At 49.0% G+C, this 17477-nt stretch overlaps 1 protein-coding gene across 1 annotated transcript; it reads right to left on the bottom strand.

Annotated features, from left to right (window-relative positions):
- Positions 1-721: 721 nt before the first annotated feature.
- Positions 722-5349, bottom strand: LOC121146907 (methyl-CpG-binding domain protein 3-like 2). The gene is made up of 2 exons (XM_040966509.1): positions 5320-5349; positions 722-1273 (listed from the first exon to the last, which is right to left on the bottom strand). Exons 1-2 carry the CDS (start codon positions 5347-5349, stop codon positions 722-724), a joined length of 582 nt encoding a protein of 193 aa, XP_040822443.1.
- Positions 5350-17477: the final 12128 nt, after the last annotated feature.

Genomic DNA, 17477 nt, shown 5'->3' with positions numbered 1-17477 from the left:
CCTGGACAGTATTTAGTCTGGAGAGCTGCTTGCCGTGAACTTGTGATCGACACAGCTTGGTGTAATGCCCGAGCTGGAAATTCGGCATAGAATATGGATGTGCTGTTGGGAGAGGGTCCTCGCGCAGGCCAAGACAACCAAATGGATTATCCTGAGCCAGTGTATACCCAAATAGCCACCATAGAAAAAATGCCTGGAAAGCCTTGCAAAGCAAAGGGGACGTAAGATTTTCCATTTCTAAGGTCACTCAGGGACTCAATCAGCCTTATGCAGATTTTGTGAGCTGCTTAATGTAGGTGGCAGGGAAATTGTTCCCAGATGTGGAGCAAGACAAGCCTTTGTTTGTTATCTGACCATAATGGAAATGATGCACACATCCAATATTCATACACGTGGACTACTGACTGATGGTCAGTAACAAACATTTATTCATAGCATCGGGCTTTTATAGACTCGAGTCACATATGACAAGAGAGAAGGGTGGGAGGAATTTACATATCAAGCGCAAGAGGGAGTAGACTTGAGATTATGGGAGTTCCCATAAGCCTGTCTCTATTGCGTCCACAAAGGCAGCAGATGATCTCAGACACCACAGGGAACCATGCATGCAACATGGAAAGTTCCACAACACCAGGCTCTTCCTTCTCCTCCTTCTACTTTTCTCCTCCTCCTCCTTCTTTTTCTTCTCTTTCTCCTCCTTCTCCTCTGGCTACCCATGTGGTCATCCTGCAGCACACTCTTCTTCTCTCATGATCTTGTCTGCCTGCAAGGCCTGGGCCAGCCTCCTCCTTGCCTTCTTCACCTTCCAGGCCTGCCGCTGGATGTCTCCAGCAGTCACCTGCCCACTGGAGGGCTGCTGGGACAGACCCATATCCACCAGGGGAACAAACGTGCACCAATCTGTGGCTAGGCTAGAGGTGCACTTAGGCCTGCTCTTCTGATGCCCAGCCCCAGCAGACACTGCTGATGTGCCTGGGATTCTGCGTGTAGGCGTTTGGCTGGCGTTGGCAAAGTCCAAGGGGCTCAGTAGTTGTCCCTCGCTGCTGCAGGCCTGGAGTCCCTGCAGCCTCTGGAGTGCACACCGCTGCTGTGGCTTCTGCAGGGTAGCCTCTTCCGGCGACCTTCGGACCTTGTTGTGTGGGTGGGCGCTGACACGGGTGACTGGCCTCTGGAATATGCAACTTGTGAGCCTTCTGGAGAGCACACAGTCAACAGCACGCACCCGCGGCTTCCTCCGCAGCATGTTGGGGATCATACTTCTTCGCAGCCTCCTCTGAAAGAGCAAGAAGAAAGGGGCAATGGGAGCAGAGTGGCAAGCCAGGGCTGCTTGCTGTAGGAAGGTGTGCAGTGACAGCTGGTCCCCTTGCACGGTGGAGGGAACTTTGGGATGTTCCTCATTGTCACAATTAAGGTTTGGGCCTCAGGACTCTAGCATGTCAGGAAGTTTGTGGAGACTAGAATGGAAACATGCATGCAGTTTTGAGGATAGGTACATGTTTATTTGAAATTCACCTTGACAGACAAAACAAAGGGAGAGAGCGAGAGATGCTCAGTCTCACTCCCCCTACAACTGTCACTGCTAGGCCTGGGTCAGGACAACCTCAGGAGCCACATCATCTGTCCTGGTCTCTTGGGAAGGTGGCACGTAACCATACACTGGAGCCATGGTGCCTGCCACCTGTGTGCCTAGGCAGGAGGATGCACTGGATGGGGTGGAGGTGATTCCTTCCCAGGCAATCCAACACTGACTGAGCCGTCCCAAACCAGGAGCCATTCAGGACACCTGGGACCTCACTTTGAGACCAACTGATCTTCCTGCTCCCCAATGGAGATTCTGGGAGATAGCAAGAAAACAGGGAGAGAGAACCAGGACCCTAGTGAGGGTCTAGCATGCACATGAGAGCTATGAAGTCATCTGGATATAAAACAAACAAACATAACAACAACAGCCACAAGTCTAGCATATTTGCCAAGAAATTTATCCACAGAAGAGAATAACTGTTGCAGTGAAGAATCAAATAGCATTCCACTTCCTGTGTTATCAGCTCTAACAACAGTAATTAAAAAAATAAATTAAAAAAAAAAATAACAGGGGGGAAGGGCAAATGCCTGACTCATGGTTCAATCAGTTAGTTGCTTGTGACAACTGAATCCCGTAGGGGTTGTGGTCTGAGCCCTAGTTACTCATAATCAGATGCAGCGCACTTCCGTGACAACTGGGTAATTAGCAAAGGATGGTTCCAGTGCTTGAATCCAGCAACCCCATGGACAGCAGTACAAAATTCGAGGCTCCTCACCTCACCCTGGCCCAGCCCACAACATTTGCACCATTTCGAGAGTGAAGCATCAGATGGAGGATGCTCTCTACCAGCATGCAACTCAACTCTACCTTTCAAATAAACAAATCAATGTGCAAGCAAGCTTGCCTCGGTCATCACACAAGTTCCACAGACAGAAGTGCACACTGCACTGACCCTCACTCATTTAGCACCAGGGAAGGAAACTCCACGAAGTATCACTGTCTCAGGAGCAACTTTGGCTCAGGGGAAAAGGACACGCATGATGCTTTTGCTGTGCCTGTCGGCTCTCTACTTACCAGAGTAGGCTGAGTTGGAAAAGAGTCGGGCCTGCTTCCTTCCATGGCTATAGCGTTGGCTTTGTTCGCTCAGTGTGGACACGCTGACGGCTGGTGGCACCCTGGCAAGTGTGTGGATGTCTGCTGCTGGCTCCTCCTTTATACAGGAAGACATGGAGTAATCCCATCCCAGGACATCTCCCAGGTCACCGCCCTCAGGGGACAATCTCATCAGTGAACAATCCCAACATGATGGGATTTTTAGACTTATGCATTTCTATTGGAAATTCTGAAGAGCAGCTGAGTCAGAGAGGTAAATCTCTTGCCTGCTGACTCACTCTCCACCTGGCTGCAGCTGCTGTAATGTCGCTGCCCTGCACTGATGCACTTGGTCCATGGAGCCTATAATAACACGTGTGCATGAATGTTATCCAGCCAGTTGTCACGCTGTGCTCGCTGACCTTCTAGGGTCACATTGTCCTTCTACACTGGAGCTTAGGCAATCAGAAACCAGGAGCCAGGAGGTTGTTCAGGGTCTCCCACATAGGAAGAGTCCCAAAGCTTTGGTCTTCCTAAACTGTTTTCCCAGGCCAAAGCATGGAGCTGGATGGGAAGCGCATCCAACGAGATATAAACCAGCACCATTTGGGATGTGGGTACATGCAAGATAAGTACTTTTTGCCACTAGGCTACTGTGCTGGGCCCAAGGGAAAATATTTAAAAAATAGATAAATAGATGACAGATAGATGGATACACACACACACATATGTATGTTTGTGTATATGTGTGTACATTTGTGCATATATATGTGTATATATATGCATATGTATGTATAATATGTACACTTATTTTTCACATGGTGCTCTGCTTCCCCATACCCAGAGCGACACTGTCTTGGCTCTGGTCCTTGCTCTGTCATCAGTTTGGGATGCAAGGCATTCTGGGGTGGTTCTATCATTGGCCTTCCTGGGGTGACTGACCAACACAGTCCAGATGCCCACCCCTCAGTCCTGGAAAGGAAATCCAGAGAGAAGACTCCATGCTGTAGGAATCGAGGGCCACACAGTGACTGAAAATGAGGTTTTCCCCACCACACACTGGGTGGGCCCAGAAATGAAAATGAAATAATGAAAATGGGAGAATCAAACCACTGATGTTGTTCCAGCTGGGTTGAGGTCTCAGACACTCATGGGCTTGGTAACTATGACCATGGTGTGACTGGGTCCTGGTTGTTGACTGACAGTTATAAGGACTGCACATGTAACTGTTCTAGAAATCCCTGCATGGACTGAACTTGATGCCCAAAGGAAGAGAACTGCATCTTGTAGTTCCCAGAAAAAACCACAGGCACCAGACCCAAGTAGAAGGGTTCCAGGCTTTCACCAGCTGCTGGGTCCTGGAGGAGTAGGGACCACCAGTCACGGCCAGCCAGGAGGGCACCTTCTCAGCAGAGTGTAATTCGCTTTGCTTTGCTTTTATGTCGCCAATTTTTTTGAGACAGGGAGAGATCTCCCAATGGTTGGTTCGCTTGCTCAATGCTCACAAAGCCTGGGCTGGACCAGACTGAAGTGAACAGCTGCTAGGAACTCCTTTGAGCTATCCTGTGTGACTGCTGGGGCCCCTAGTACTCAAGAGTGGGCTGCTTCTCAGGTGCGCCACAAGAGGGAGGTGGGTCCAGAAGTAGAGCTGGGCTTCAAACCGCACATTTTAGCTGCTGCCCCATTGGGTATGTGTGTGTTTTAACAGATTTATTTATTTTTATTGGAAAGGCAGATTTACAGAGAGAGAGACAGAGACACAGAGAGACAGAGAGACAGAGAGATAAAGATCTTCCATTCTATGGTTCAATTCCCATCCAGGGAGCTGGATGGAAAGTGGAGAACCAGGTGCCCATATGGAATGCAGGTCCTACAAGGTGGAGGATTCTCTAAGTGAGGTATTGCGCTGACTCTGCAGTTTAGTTTAGTTCTTTAGTTTTGCTTATTTCAAAACAACTTTTGAGAGTTCCTGGAAGAACAAAGGACATTTCTTTCCCATGAAGAGAAGCTTAGGAGTTCTAGAAGATAGAGATGTTCTGGGTAGTGGTGATGTTCCCATCTACCATCCTTCCAGGGTGGACTGTAGGAGCCAAAGGGCCGATCACGCAAGGGATGTCTAGGCAACCAGGAAAACATCTTAGACCGACTCACGGATGCTCTTTCCATCTTGTATACTAGCTCATCTTAGTCACTTCCGGAGGCTCCTTCCTTGCCCTCTGAACCTGACTGAATCACTAGCCGCCCCTCGTGAAGTAGCTTCCTCTTGCATCTCCTGCAGCACCGAGCATCCCTCTTCTAAAAGTTCCTTGAATTTTTCTGTCTTATCATTCAGACACTGTTTGATTAGTGTCCAGAAGCCAACTGAGCCGGGAGGAAAAGGGCTCTTTCACTCGGCTCTTTCACTTGGTCCCTCCTAAGATGTTCCCACTGGGGTAGGTTGAGCAACCCCTCTTCCAGGAACCAGGGCGCTACCTCTGTCACCATTTGCAAAAACAAAAGTATAGTCTTTGCTTTTACGGGAGCCCCGTGTTTCTTTAAGATCTGTTGCAACAGGTGTTGCATCTGCGTGGTGGAGGACAAGTTCCCCACGCTACACCCCAGCTTTATCATCACTAAGCTGCGATCTTTATTGTCGCTACCCTGCGAAAATTCCGTGCACGTATCCGCTCAGCAGGGCTTCCTGGGATACTGACCCAGCTGCTTACCTCTTTTTCCTTGATATCTATGTGAGTCATGGCACCAGTTATGGAGTTCTTCCCTCTTCAACCTGTTGAAAGGACACTCCACACTCGGTAACAAGATGCTCAACATTTATTTCTCCGGCATACTTCTCCCTCTCCTCCCGGGGAGGAAGAGCACAGGCATAAATACACAGCATAAACCAATCTGCATAAAGGTCATTCCAACATGCACAGCACACACCAGTCCTCAAACAGGTCATGCGCTGTCCACGTGCACAGCCAATGGGAAGAGACTTCCTTAAACCTGTATACCACTGGTGGTGCTTTGGCATGGCGCCATGCACCATCTTGGAACTAAGCAGAAGTAAACTCCCAACAGGAAGGGTTACGGGAGGGGTGGGGGGAATCCCAGTACCTATACAACTGTGTCATATAATACAATTTAATTAATTAAAAAAAAAAAACAGCTGCTGCATTGCCAGCATCTCATAGGAATAAATAAATAAATCTTTAAAAAAAGCATCATAACCAGCAGGTAAAAAACAAAGCCTGCATTAATTCAGCACACTGCAGGAAAGGAGATATTGGTACACATGACTTTAGGAACCAAAGGGCCTTTGTTGGATGAATTCATCATACATCTCCTTGAATCTGAACTTGGGCCATCTCTCTTGTACAAATGACTGTTCCCTGGAAGTATTTTCATAATGAACCCGTATTTTGTTCATAATAGATTGGTTTTATTAGCATCTTTTGACGGTGGCCTACCTAAATGCTTGAACATAACATCTGATTCTAAAAGGGGGTAATTACTGGGAGTTATTAAAAACTGTAGATTTTTAAAAACTCAAAAAAGATTAATTTTATTTTGAAAGGCACAGAGAGACAGACACAGAGATAGATGTCCCAGCTGATGAATTTTGTTTATTTTTCAGTGAGTCTGGATGAATTTTTTTACAAGCATTTATTTATTTGTTTAATTATTTATTTTTACTTATTTATTTGAAACAGTTGCAGAGAGAGAGAGATTCCATGTGCTAGTTTGCTCCCCAACAATGGTCACAATAGCTGGAGCTGGGCAGGTGCGAAACCGGAAATGAGAAGCATCTTCTGGCTCTTTCTTGTGGGTGCACGGGCTTCAAGGACTCAGGTCATCCTCTACTGCTTTCCCAGGTGCATTATCAGGAAGCTGAATCAGAAGTGGAACCACCAGGATTTGAACTGGCACCCTTACAGGATGCTGGCACCACAAGTGGAAGCTTAGCCTGATATGTCACAGCACCAGCCGCTGGATAAAATCTGACTCAGAGTTAAACTATTTGGGCACCAAGAGCAGAGGCCAAACCATCTCAGGATGAGGAAGCTCACAGGTCACAAGTGCTCAGGAAAGTCTCAGGCGGGGCCGGGACAAGGTGGCCCCTCACTTCCTCTGTCCTCCACAAGCAGCCTCTTTCCTCATTCCAGATTTGCAGACAGGAAGTGGATTCGCACAATCCATTTCCGCAACCTCATCACCAGATCTTTAGGACAGGCTGGCCAGAAGATTGCCCATCTTGTCCCTTCTCCTCCCTGCCTGCAGACACTCAGCTGAGACAGGAGGGGGCAGCTGAATGGACATTTCCCAAAGTGGCAAGTGGTGAAGAAGCCATGCCCAAATATAGCTGCTGTACACCGCAGAATGGGGCAGCAGCTGGGTGTTGGCCTCTGGACCGAAGCTCCCAGGATCCCACGTCAGCACCCCATTGAAACATGCGTGTTACTGTCACCGAGTACTTTAACCCCTACGGCCCTCTTTTTCAGCCACATATCACTTCTTCGAAATTATTTATTTGAAGAGCAGAGAGACAGAGATAGAGGGGGAAAGAAAGAAAGCTCTTCCATCTGCTGGGTCCTGCCCACAGATGCTCATAATGGTTGGGGTTGGAGCAGGCTGAAGCCAGGAGCTGGGAACATGGCAGGGACCCAAGCACCTAAGCCATTACCTGCTGTTTCCTTAGGTCTCAGTTATCTGGGAACTGGATCAGAAGCCAAGCCAGGTGCTCCTGCTATGGGAGGCAGGGCAGATGCCCCAAGCATCATCACACCTGTGATGTCTTTTTTTTTTTAAAGATTTCTTTTTTTATTATTTTTTTTTATTGGAAAGGCAGATATACAGAGAGGAGAGACAGAGAGGAAGATCTTCCGTCCAATGATTCACTCCCCAAGTGAGCTCAATGGTCGATACTATGCCAATCCGAAGCCAGGAGCCTCTTCCGGGTCTCCCACGCGGGTGCAGGGTCCCAAAGATTTGGGCCGTCCTCGACTGCTTTCCCGGGCCACAAGCAGGGAGCTGGATGGGAAGAGGGGCCGCCGGGATTAGAACCGGGGCCCACATGGGATCCCGAGATCCGGGGCGTGCAAGGTGAGGACCTTAGGCACTGCGCCACCATGCCGGGCCCCACACCCGTGATGTCTTAACCACTGTGACAAACAAGCTGTCTGCCTCAGTTTCTTATCCTCAAGATGGCACATACAAGGGGGAGTACCTCGCAGGGTTGCAGTAGAGCTTATACGAGACCAGGGTGGAGAGCACCCAGAACTGTAAATGGCCTACAGGAAAATTCAGTGAGCATTTCTAACTATAGTCATATTTTACCAAAGAAAAATGCCCTTTCCTCAGTTTCCTGTTGAAGACATCATTATTCTCCCATAGATTCACTGGGCCTAATGTTACAGTGCAGTGTGTTAAGCCATTACTTGTGATGCCAGCATGCTCATATGAGCACTGGTTCAGGTCCTGGCTTTTCCACTTTCAATCCAGCTCCGTGTTAGTGTGTCTGGGAAAGCAGTGGAGGATGGCCCAAGTGCTTGGGCCCCTGCATCCAGATGGGAGACCCAGATGGATTCCCAGCTCCTACCTTTGGACTGGCCCAGCAGGAGTTGATGTGGCCATTTTGAGAGCAAATCAGCAGATGGAAAACTCTCTCATTCTCTAAGAAATAATAAAACTGTAGCCAAATGCCAGCCTCCATCTCCTGTTTATTCTTTCATTCTTCCTCTAAAATGCTTCTGACTTTATCTCCCGGTTTATTTCTATTTTGGTCTGCTTTACAGTTTTTGGGCATCCATTGGTGAGATTTACCTCTCTGACTCACCTGCTCTTCAGAATTTCCAATAGAAATGCATAAGTCTAAAAAATCCCATCATGTTGGGATTGTTCACTGATGAGATTGTCCCCTGAGGGCGGTGACCTGGGAGATGTCCTGGGATGGGATTACTCCATGTCTTCCTGTATAAAGGAGGAGCCAGCAGCAGACATCCACACACTTGCCAGGGTGCCACCAGCCGTCAGCGTGTCCACACTGAGCGAACAAAGCCAATGCTATAGCCATGGAAGGAAGCAGGCCCGACTCTTTTCCAACTCAGCCTACTCTGGTAAGTAGAGAGCCGACAGGCACAGCAAAAGCATCATGCGTGTCCTTTTCCCCTGAGCCAAAGTTGCTCCTGAGACAGTGGTACTTCGTGGAGTTTCCCTCCCTGGTGCTAAATGAGTGAGGGTCAGTGCAGTGTGCACTTCTGTCTGTGGAACTTGTGTGATGACTGAAGCAAGCTTGCTTGCACATTGATTTGTTTATTTGAAAGGTAGAGTTGAGTTGCATGCTGGTAGAGAGCATCCTCCATCTGATGCTTCACTCTCGAAATGGTGCAAATGTTGTGGGCTGGGCCAGGGTGAGGTGAGGAGCCTCGAATTTTGTACTGCTGTCCATGGGGTTGCTGGATTCAAGCACTGGAACCATCCTTTGCTAATTACCCAGGTGTCACGGAAGTGCGCTGCATCTGATTATGAGTAACTAGGGCTCAGACCACAACCCCTATGGGATTCAGTTGTCACAAGCAACTAACTGATTGAACCCTGAGTCAGGCATCTGCCCTTCCCCCCTGTTATTTTTTTTTAATTTATTTTTTAAATTACTGTTGTTAGAGCTGATAACACAGGAAGTGGAATGCTATTTGATTCTTCACTGCAACAGTTATTCTCTTCTGTGGATAAATTTCTTGGCAGATATCCTAGGCTTGTGGTTGTTGTTGTGTTTGTTTGTTTTGTATCCAGATGACTTCATAGCTCTCATGTGCATGCTAGACCCTCACTAGGGTCCTGGTTCTCTCTCCCTGTTTTCTTGCTGTCTCCCAGAATCTCCATTGGGGAGCAGGAAGATCAGTTGGTCTCAAAGTGAGGTCCCAGGTGTCCTGAATGGCTCCTGGTATGGGACAGCTCAGTCAGTGTTGGATTGCCTGGGAAGGAATCACCTCCACCCCATCCAGTGCATCCTCCTGCCTAGGCACGCAGGTGGCAGGCACCATGGCTCCAGTGTATGGTTACGTGCCACCTTCCCAAGAGACCAGGACAGATGATGTGGCTCCTGAGGTTGTCCTGACCCAGGCCTAGCGGTGACAGGTGTATGGGGAATGAGACTGAGCATCTCTCGCTCTCTCCCTTTGTTTTGTCTGTCAAGGTGAATTTCAAATAAACATGTACCTATCCTCAAAACTGCATGCATGTTTCCATTCTAGTCTCCACAAACTTCCTGACATGCTAGAGTCCTGAGGCCAAACCTTAATTGTGACAGTGAGGAACATCCCAACGTTCCCTCCACCGTGCAAGGGGACCAGCTGTCACTGCACACCTTCCTACAGCAAGCAGCCCTGGCTTGCCACTCTGCTCCCATTGCCCCTTTCTTCTTGCTCTTTCAGGGGAGGCTGCGAAGAAGTATGATCCCCAACAGGCTGCGGAGGAAGCCGCGGGTGCGTGCTGTTGACTGTGTGCTCTCCAGAAGGCTCACAAGTTGCATATTCCAGAGGCCAGTCACCCGTGTCACTGCCCACCCACACAACAAGGTCCGAAGGTCGCCGGAAGAGGCTACCCTGCAGAAGCCACAGCAGCGGTGTGCACTCCAGAGGCTGCAGGGACTCCAGGCCTGCAGCAGCGAGGGACAACTACTGAGCCCCTTGGACTTTGCCAACGCCAGCCAAATGCCTACACGCAGAATCCCAGACGCATCAGCAGTGTCCCCTGGGGCTGGGCATGAGAAGAGCACGCCTAAGTGCACCGCTAGCCCAGCCACAGATTGGTGCACGTTTGTTCCCCTGGTGGATATGGGTCTGTCCCAGCAGCCCTCCAGTGGGCAGGTGACTGCTGGAGACATCCAGCGGCAGGCCTGGAAGGTGAAGAAGGCAAGGAGGAGGCTGGCCCAGGCCTTGCAGGCAGACAAGATCATGAGAGAAGAAGAGTGTGCTGTAGGATGACCACATGGGTAGCCAGAGGAGAAGGAGGAGAAAGAGAAGAAAAAGAAGAAGGAGGAGGAGAAAAGTAGAAGGAGGAGAAGGAGGAGCCTGGTGTTGTGGAACTTTCCATGTTGCATGCATGGTTCCCTGTGGTGTCTGAGATCATCTTCTGCCTTTGTGGACGCAATAGAGACAGGCTTATGGGAACTCCCATAATCTCAAGTCTACTCCCTCTTGTGCTTGATATGTAAATTCCTCCCACCCTTCTCTCTTGTCATATGTGACTCGAGTCTATAAAAGCCCGATGCTATGAATAAATGTTTGTTATTGACCATCAGTCAGTAGTCCACGTGTATGAATATTGGATATGTGCATCATTTCCATCATGGTCGGATAACAAACAAAGGCTTGTCTTGCTCCACATCTGGGAACAATTTCCCTGCCACCTACATTAAGCAGCTCACAAAATCTGCATAAGGCTCGTTGAGTCCCTGAGTGACCTTAGAAGTGGAAAATCTTACGTCCCCTTTGCTTTGCAAGGCTTTCCAGGCATTTTTTCTATGGTGGCTATTTGGGCATACACTGGCTCAGGATAATCCATTTGGTTGTCTTGGCCTGCGCGAGGACCCTCTCCCAACAGCATATCCGTATTCCATGCCGAATTTCCAGCTCGGGCATTACGCCGAGCTGTGTCGATCACAAGTTCACGGCAAGCAGCTCTCCAGACTAAATACTGTCCAGGAGAGAGACAGGCACAGGCCGCATTCTTCTAATCATCCGGTGTTAAGGCGAAATTAGCGAGCTGCTCCAGAATAGAATGTGAATGGAGCATGTACACCATAGGCATCTACTGCGCTTTTCAGGTCCTTCAATAACTGAAAATCCATAGGGGCCCATGAACGAACTGCGGGATTCTGCATCCGGTTCTCCAATACTGGAAACACCTGCCCCGGAGCACACAGTTCCTTCCAGGAGTAGGGTTCTGGGTAGTGGTGATGTTCCCATCTACCATCCTCCCAGGGTGGGGCTGTAGGAGCCAAAGGGCCGATCACGCAAGGGATGTCTAGGCAACCAGGAAAACATCTTAGACCGACTCACGGATGCTCTTTCCATCTTGTATACTAGCTCATCTAAGTCACTTCCGGAGGCTCCTTCCTTGCCCTCTGAACCTGACTCTGAATCACTAGCCGCCCCTCGTGAAGTAGCTTCCTCTTGCATCTCCTGCAGCACCGAGTGTCCTTCTTCTAAAAGTTCCTTGAATTTTTCTGTCTTACCATTCAGACACTGTTTGATTAGTGTCCAGAAGCCAACTGAGCCGGGAGGAAAAGGGCTCTTTCACTCGGCTCTTTCACTTGGTCCCTCCCAAGATGTTCCCACTGGGGTAGGTTGAGCAACCCCTCTTCCAGGAACCAGGGCGCTACCTCTGTCACCATTTGCAAAAACAAAAGTATAGTCTTTGCTTTTACGGGAGCCCCGTGTTTCTTTAAGATCTGTTGCAACAGGTGTTGCATCTGCGTGGTGGAGGACAAGTTCCCCATGCTACACCCCAGCTTTATCATCACTAAGCTGCGATCTTTATTGTCGCTACCCTGCAAAAATTCCGTGCACGTATCCGCTCAGCAGGGCTTCCTGGGATACTGACCCAGCTGCTTACCTCTTTTTCCTTGATATCTATGTGAGTCATGGCACCAGTTATGGAGTTCTTCCCTCTTCAACCTGTTGAAAGGACACTCCACACTCGGTAACAAGATGCTCAACATTTATTTCTCCGGCATACTTCTCCCTCTCCTCCCGGGAAGGAAGAGCACAGGCATAAATACACAGCATAAACCAATCTGCATAAAGGTCATTCCAACATGCACAGCACACACCAGTCCTCAAACAGGTCATGCGCTGTCCACGTGCACAGCCAATGGGAAGAGACTTCCTTAAACCTGTATACAACTGGTGGTGCTTTGGCATGGCGCCATGCACCATCTTGGAACTAAGCAGAAGTAAACTCCCAACAGGAAGGGTTACGGGAGGGGTGGGGGGAATCCCAGTACCTATACAACTGTGTCATATAATACAATTTAATTAATTAAAAAAAAAAACAGCTGCTGCATTGCCAGCATCTCATAGGAATAAATAAATAAATCTTTAAAAAAAGCATCATAACCAGCAGGTAAAAAACAAAGCCTGCATTAATTCAGCACACTGCAGGAAAGGAGATATTGGTACACATGACTTTAGGAACCAAAGGGCCTTTGTTGGATGAATTCATCATACATCTCCTTGAATCTGAACTTGGGCCATCTCTCTTGTACAAATGACTGTTCCCTGGAAGTATTTTCATAATGAACCCGTATTTTGTTCATAATAGATTGGTTTTATTAGCATCTTTTGACGGTGGCCTACCTAAATGCTTGAACATAACATCTGATTCTAAAAGGGGGTAATTACTGGGAGTTATTAAAAACTGTAGATTTTTAAAAACTCAAAAAAGATTAATTTTATTTTGAAAGGCACAGAGAGACAGACACAGAGATAGATGTCCCAGCTGATGAATTTTGTTTATTTTTCAGTGAGTCTGGATGAATTTTTTTACAAGCATTTATTTATTTGTTTAATTATTTATTTTTACTTATTTATTTGAAACAGTTGCAGAGAGAGAGAGATTCCATGTGCTAGTTTGCTCCCCAACAATGGTCACAATAGCTGGAGCTGGGCAGGTGCGAAACCGGAAATGAGAAGCATCTTCTGGCTCTTTCTTGTGGGTGCACGGGCTTCAAGGACTCAGGTCATCCTCTACTGCTTTCCCAGGTGCATTATCAGGAAGCTGAATCAGAAGTGGAACCACCAGGATTTGAACTGGCACCCTTACAGGATGCTGGCACCACAAGTGGAAGCTTAGCCTGATATGTCACAGCACCAGCCGCTGGATAAAATCTGACTCAGAGTTAAACTATTTGGGCACCAAGAGCAGAGGCCAAACCATCTCAGGATGAGGAAGCTCACAGGTCACAAGTGCTCAGGAAAGTCTCAGGCGGGGCCGGGACAAGGTGGCCCCTCACTTCCTCTGTCCTCCACAAGCAGCCTCTTTCCTCATTCCAGATTTGCAGACAGGAAGTGGATTCGCACAATCCATTTCCGCAACCTCATCACCAGATCTTTAGGACAGGCTGGCCAGAAGATTGCCCATCTTGTCCCTTCTCCTCCCTGCCTGCAGACACTCAGCTGAGACAGGAGGGGGCAGCTGAATGGACATTTCCCAAAGTGGCAAGTGGTGAAGAAGCCATGCCCAAATATAGCTGCTGTACACCGCAGAATGGGGCAGCAGCTGGGTGTTGGCCTCTGGACCGAAGCTCCCAGGATCCCACGTCAGCACCCCATTGAAACATGCGTGTTACTGTCACCGAGTACTTTAACCCCTACGGCCCTCTTTTTCAGCCACATATCACTTCTTCGAAATTATTTATTTGAAGAGCAGAGAGACAGAGATAGAGGGGGAAAGAAAGAAAGCTCTTCCATCTGCTGGGTCCTGCCCACAGATGCTCATAATGGTTGGGGTTGGAGCAGGCTGAAGCCAGGAGCTGGGAACATGGCAGGGACCCAAGCACCTAAGCCATTACCTGCTGTTTCCTTAGGTCTCAGTTATCTGGGAACTGGATCAGAAGCCAAGCCAGGTGCTCCTGCTATGGGAGGCAGGGCAGATGCCCCAAGCATCATCACACCTGTGATGTCTTTTTTTTTTTAAAGATTTCTTTTTTTATTATTTTTTTTATTGGAAAGGCAGATATACAGAGAGGAGAGACAGAGAGGAAGATCTTCCGTCCAATGATTCACTCCCCAAGTGAGCTCAATGGTCGATACTATGCCAATCCGAAGCCAGGAGCCTCTTCCGGGTCTCCCACGCGGGTGCAGGGTCCCAAAGATTTGGGCCGTCCTCGACTGCTTTCCCGGGCCACAAGCAGGGAGCTGGATGGGAAGAGGGGCCGCCGGGATTAGAACCGGGGCCCACATGGGATCCCGAGATCCGGGGCGTGCAAGGTGAGGACCTTAGGCACTGCGCCACCACGCCGGGCCCCACACCCGTGATGTCTTAACCACTGTGACAAACAAGCTGTCTGCCTCAGTTTCTTATCCTCAAGATGGCACATACAAGGGGGAGTACCTCGCAGGGTTGCAGTAGAGCTTATACGAGACCAGGGTGGAGAGCACCCAGAACTGTAAATGGCCTACAGGAAAATTCAGTGAGCATTTCTAACTATAGTCATATTTTACCAAAGAAAAATGCCCTTTCCTCAGTTTCCTGTTGAAGACATCATTATTCTCCCATAGATTCACTGGGCCTAATGTTACAGTGCAGTGTGTTAAGCCATTACTTGTGATGCCAGCATGCTCATATGAGCACTGGTTCAGGTCCTGGCTTTTCCACTTTCAATCCAGCTCCGTGTTAGTGTGTCTGGGAAAGCAGTGGAGGATGGCCCAAGTGCTTGGGCCCCTGCATCCAGATGGGAGACCCAGATGGATTCCCAGCTCCTACCTTTGGACTGGCCCAGCAGGAGTTGATGTGGCCATTTTGAGAGCAAATCAGCAGATGGAAAACTCTCTCATTCTCTAAGAAATAATAAAACTGTAGCCAAATGCCAACCTCCATCTCCTGTTTATTCTTTCATTCTTCCTCTAAAATGCTTCTGACTTTATCTCCCGGTTTATTTCTATTTTGGTCTGCTTTACAGTTTTTGGGCATCCATTGGTGAGATTTACCTCTCTGACTCACCTGCTCTTCAGAATTTCCAATAGAAATGCATAAGTCTAAAAAATCCCATCATGTTGGGATTGTTCACTGATGAGATTGTCCCCTGAGGGCGGTGACCTGGGAGATGTCCTGGGATGGGATTACTCCATGTCTTCCTGTATAAAGGAGGAGCCAGCAGCAGACATCCACACACTTGCCAGGGTGCCACCAGCCGTCAGCGTGTCCACACTGAGCGAACAAAGCCAATGCTATAGCCATGGAAGGAAGCAGGCCCGACTCTTTTCCAACTCAGCCTACTCTGGTAAGTAGAGAGCCGACAGGCACAGCAAAAGCATCATGCGTGTCCTTTTCCCCTGAGCCAAAGTTGCTCCTGAGACAGTGGTACTTCGTGGAGTTTCCCTCCCTGGTGCTAAATGAGTGAGGGTCAGTGCAGTGTGCACTTCTGTCTGTGGAACTTGTGTGATGACCGAGGCAAGCTTGCTTGCACATTGATTTGTTTATTTGAAAGGTAGAGTTGAGTTGCATGCTGGTAGAGAGCATCCTCCATCTGATGCTTCACTCTCGAAATGGTGCAAATGTTGTGGGCTGGGCCAGGGTGAGGTGAGGAGCCTCGAATTTTGTACTGCTGTCCATGGGGTTGCTGGATTCAAGCACTGGAACCATCCTTTGCTAATTACCCAGTTGTCACGGAAGTGCGCTGCATCTGATTATGAGTAACTAGGGCTCAGACCACAACCCCTATGGGATTCAGTTGTCACAAGCAGCTAACTGATTGAACCCTGAGTCAGGCATCTGCCCTTCCCCCCTGCTATTTTTTTTTAAATTTATTTTTTTAATTACTGTTGTTAGAGCTGATAACACAGGAAGTGGAATGCTATTTGATTCTTCACTGCAACAGTTATTCTCTTCTGTGGATAAATTTCTTGGCAAATATGCTAGACTTGTGGCTGTTGTTGTTATGTTTGTTTGTTTTATATCCAGATGACTTCATAGCTCTCATGTGCATGCTAGACCGTCACTAGGGTCCTGGTTCTCTCTCCCTGTTTTCTTGCTGTCTCCCAGAATCTCCATTGGGGAGCAGGAAGATCAGTTGGTCTCAAAGTGAGGTCCCAGGTGTCCTGAATGGCTCCTGGTTTGGGACGGCTCAGTCAGTGTTGGATTGCCTGGGAAGGAATCACCTCCACCCCATCCAGTGCATCCTCCTGCCTAGGCACGCAGGTGGCAGGCACCATGGCTCCAGTGTATGGTTACGTGCCACCTTCCCAAGAGACCAGGACAGATGATGTGGCTCCTGAGGTTGTCCTGACCCAGGCCTAGCGGTGACAGGTGTATGGGGAATGAGACTGAGCATCTCTCGCTCTCTCCCTTTGTTTTGTCTGTCAAGGTGAATTTCAAATAAACATGTACCTATCCTCAAAACTGCATGCATGTTTCCATTCTAGTCTCCACAAACTTCCTGACATGCTAGAGTCCTGAGGCCCAAACCTTAATTGTGACAATGAGGAACATCCCAACGTTCCCTCCACCGTGCAAGGGGACCAGCTGTCACTGCACACCTTCCTACAGCAAGCAGCCCTGGCTTGCCACTCTGCTCCCATTGCCCCTTTCTTCTTGCTCTTTCAGGGGAGGCTGCGAAGAAGTATGATCCCCAACATGCTGCGGAGGAAGCCGCGGGTGCGTGCTGTTGACTGTGTGCTCTCCAGAAGGCTCACAAGTTGCATATTCCAGAGGCCAGTCACCCGTGTCACTGCCCACCCACACAACAAGGTCCGAAGGTCGCCGGAAGAGGCTACCCTGCAGAAGCCACAGCAGCGGTGTGCACTCCAGAGGCTGCAGGGACTCCAGGCCTGCAGCAGCGAGGGACAACTACTGAGCCCCTTGGGCTTTGCCAACGCCAGCCAAATGCCTACACGCAGAATCCCAGACGCATCAGCAGTGTCTGCTGGGGCTGGGCATCAGAAGAGCACGCCTAAGTGCACCTCTAGCCTAGCCACAGATTGGTGCACGTTTGTTCCCCTGGTGGATATGGGTCTGTCCCAGCAGCCCTCCAGCGGGCAGGTGACTGCTGGAGACATCCAGCGGCAGGCCTGGAAGGTGAAGAAGGCAAGGAGGAGGCTGGCCCAGGCCTTGCAGGCAGACAAGATCATGAGAGAAGAAGAGTGTGCTGCAGGATGACCAC

The sequence above is a fragment of the Ochotona curzoniae genome, unplaced genomic scaffold, assembly GCF_017591425.1.
Source record: "Ochotona curzoniae isolate NIBS_2020 unplaced genomic scaffold, NIBS_Ocur_1.0 contig_1378, whole genome shotgun sequence".
NCBI classification, from domain to species: Eukaryota; Metazoa; Chordata; class Mammalia; order Lagomorpha; family Ochotonidae; genus Ochotona; species Ochotona curzoniae.
Note: the sequence above shows the minus strand (reverse complement) of the source record. Positions and strands in the feature narration are given on the sequence as shown.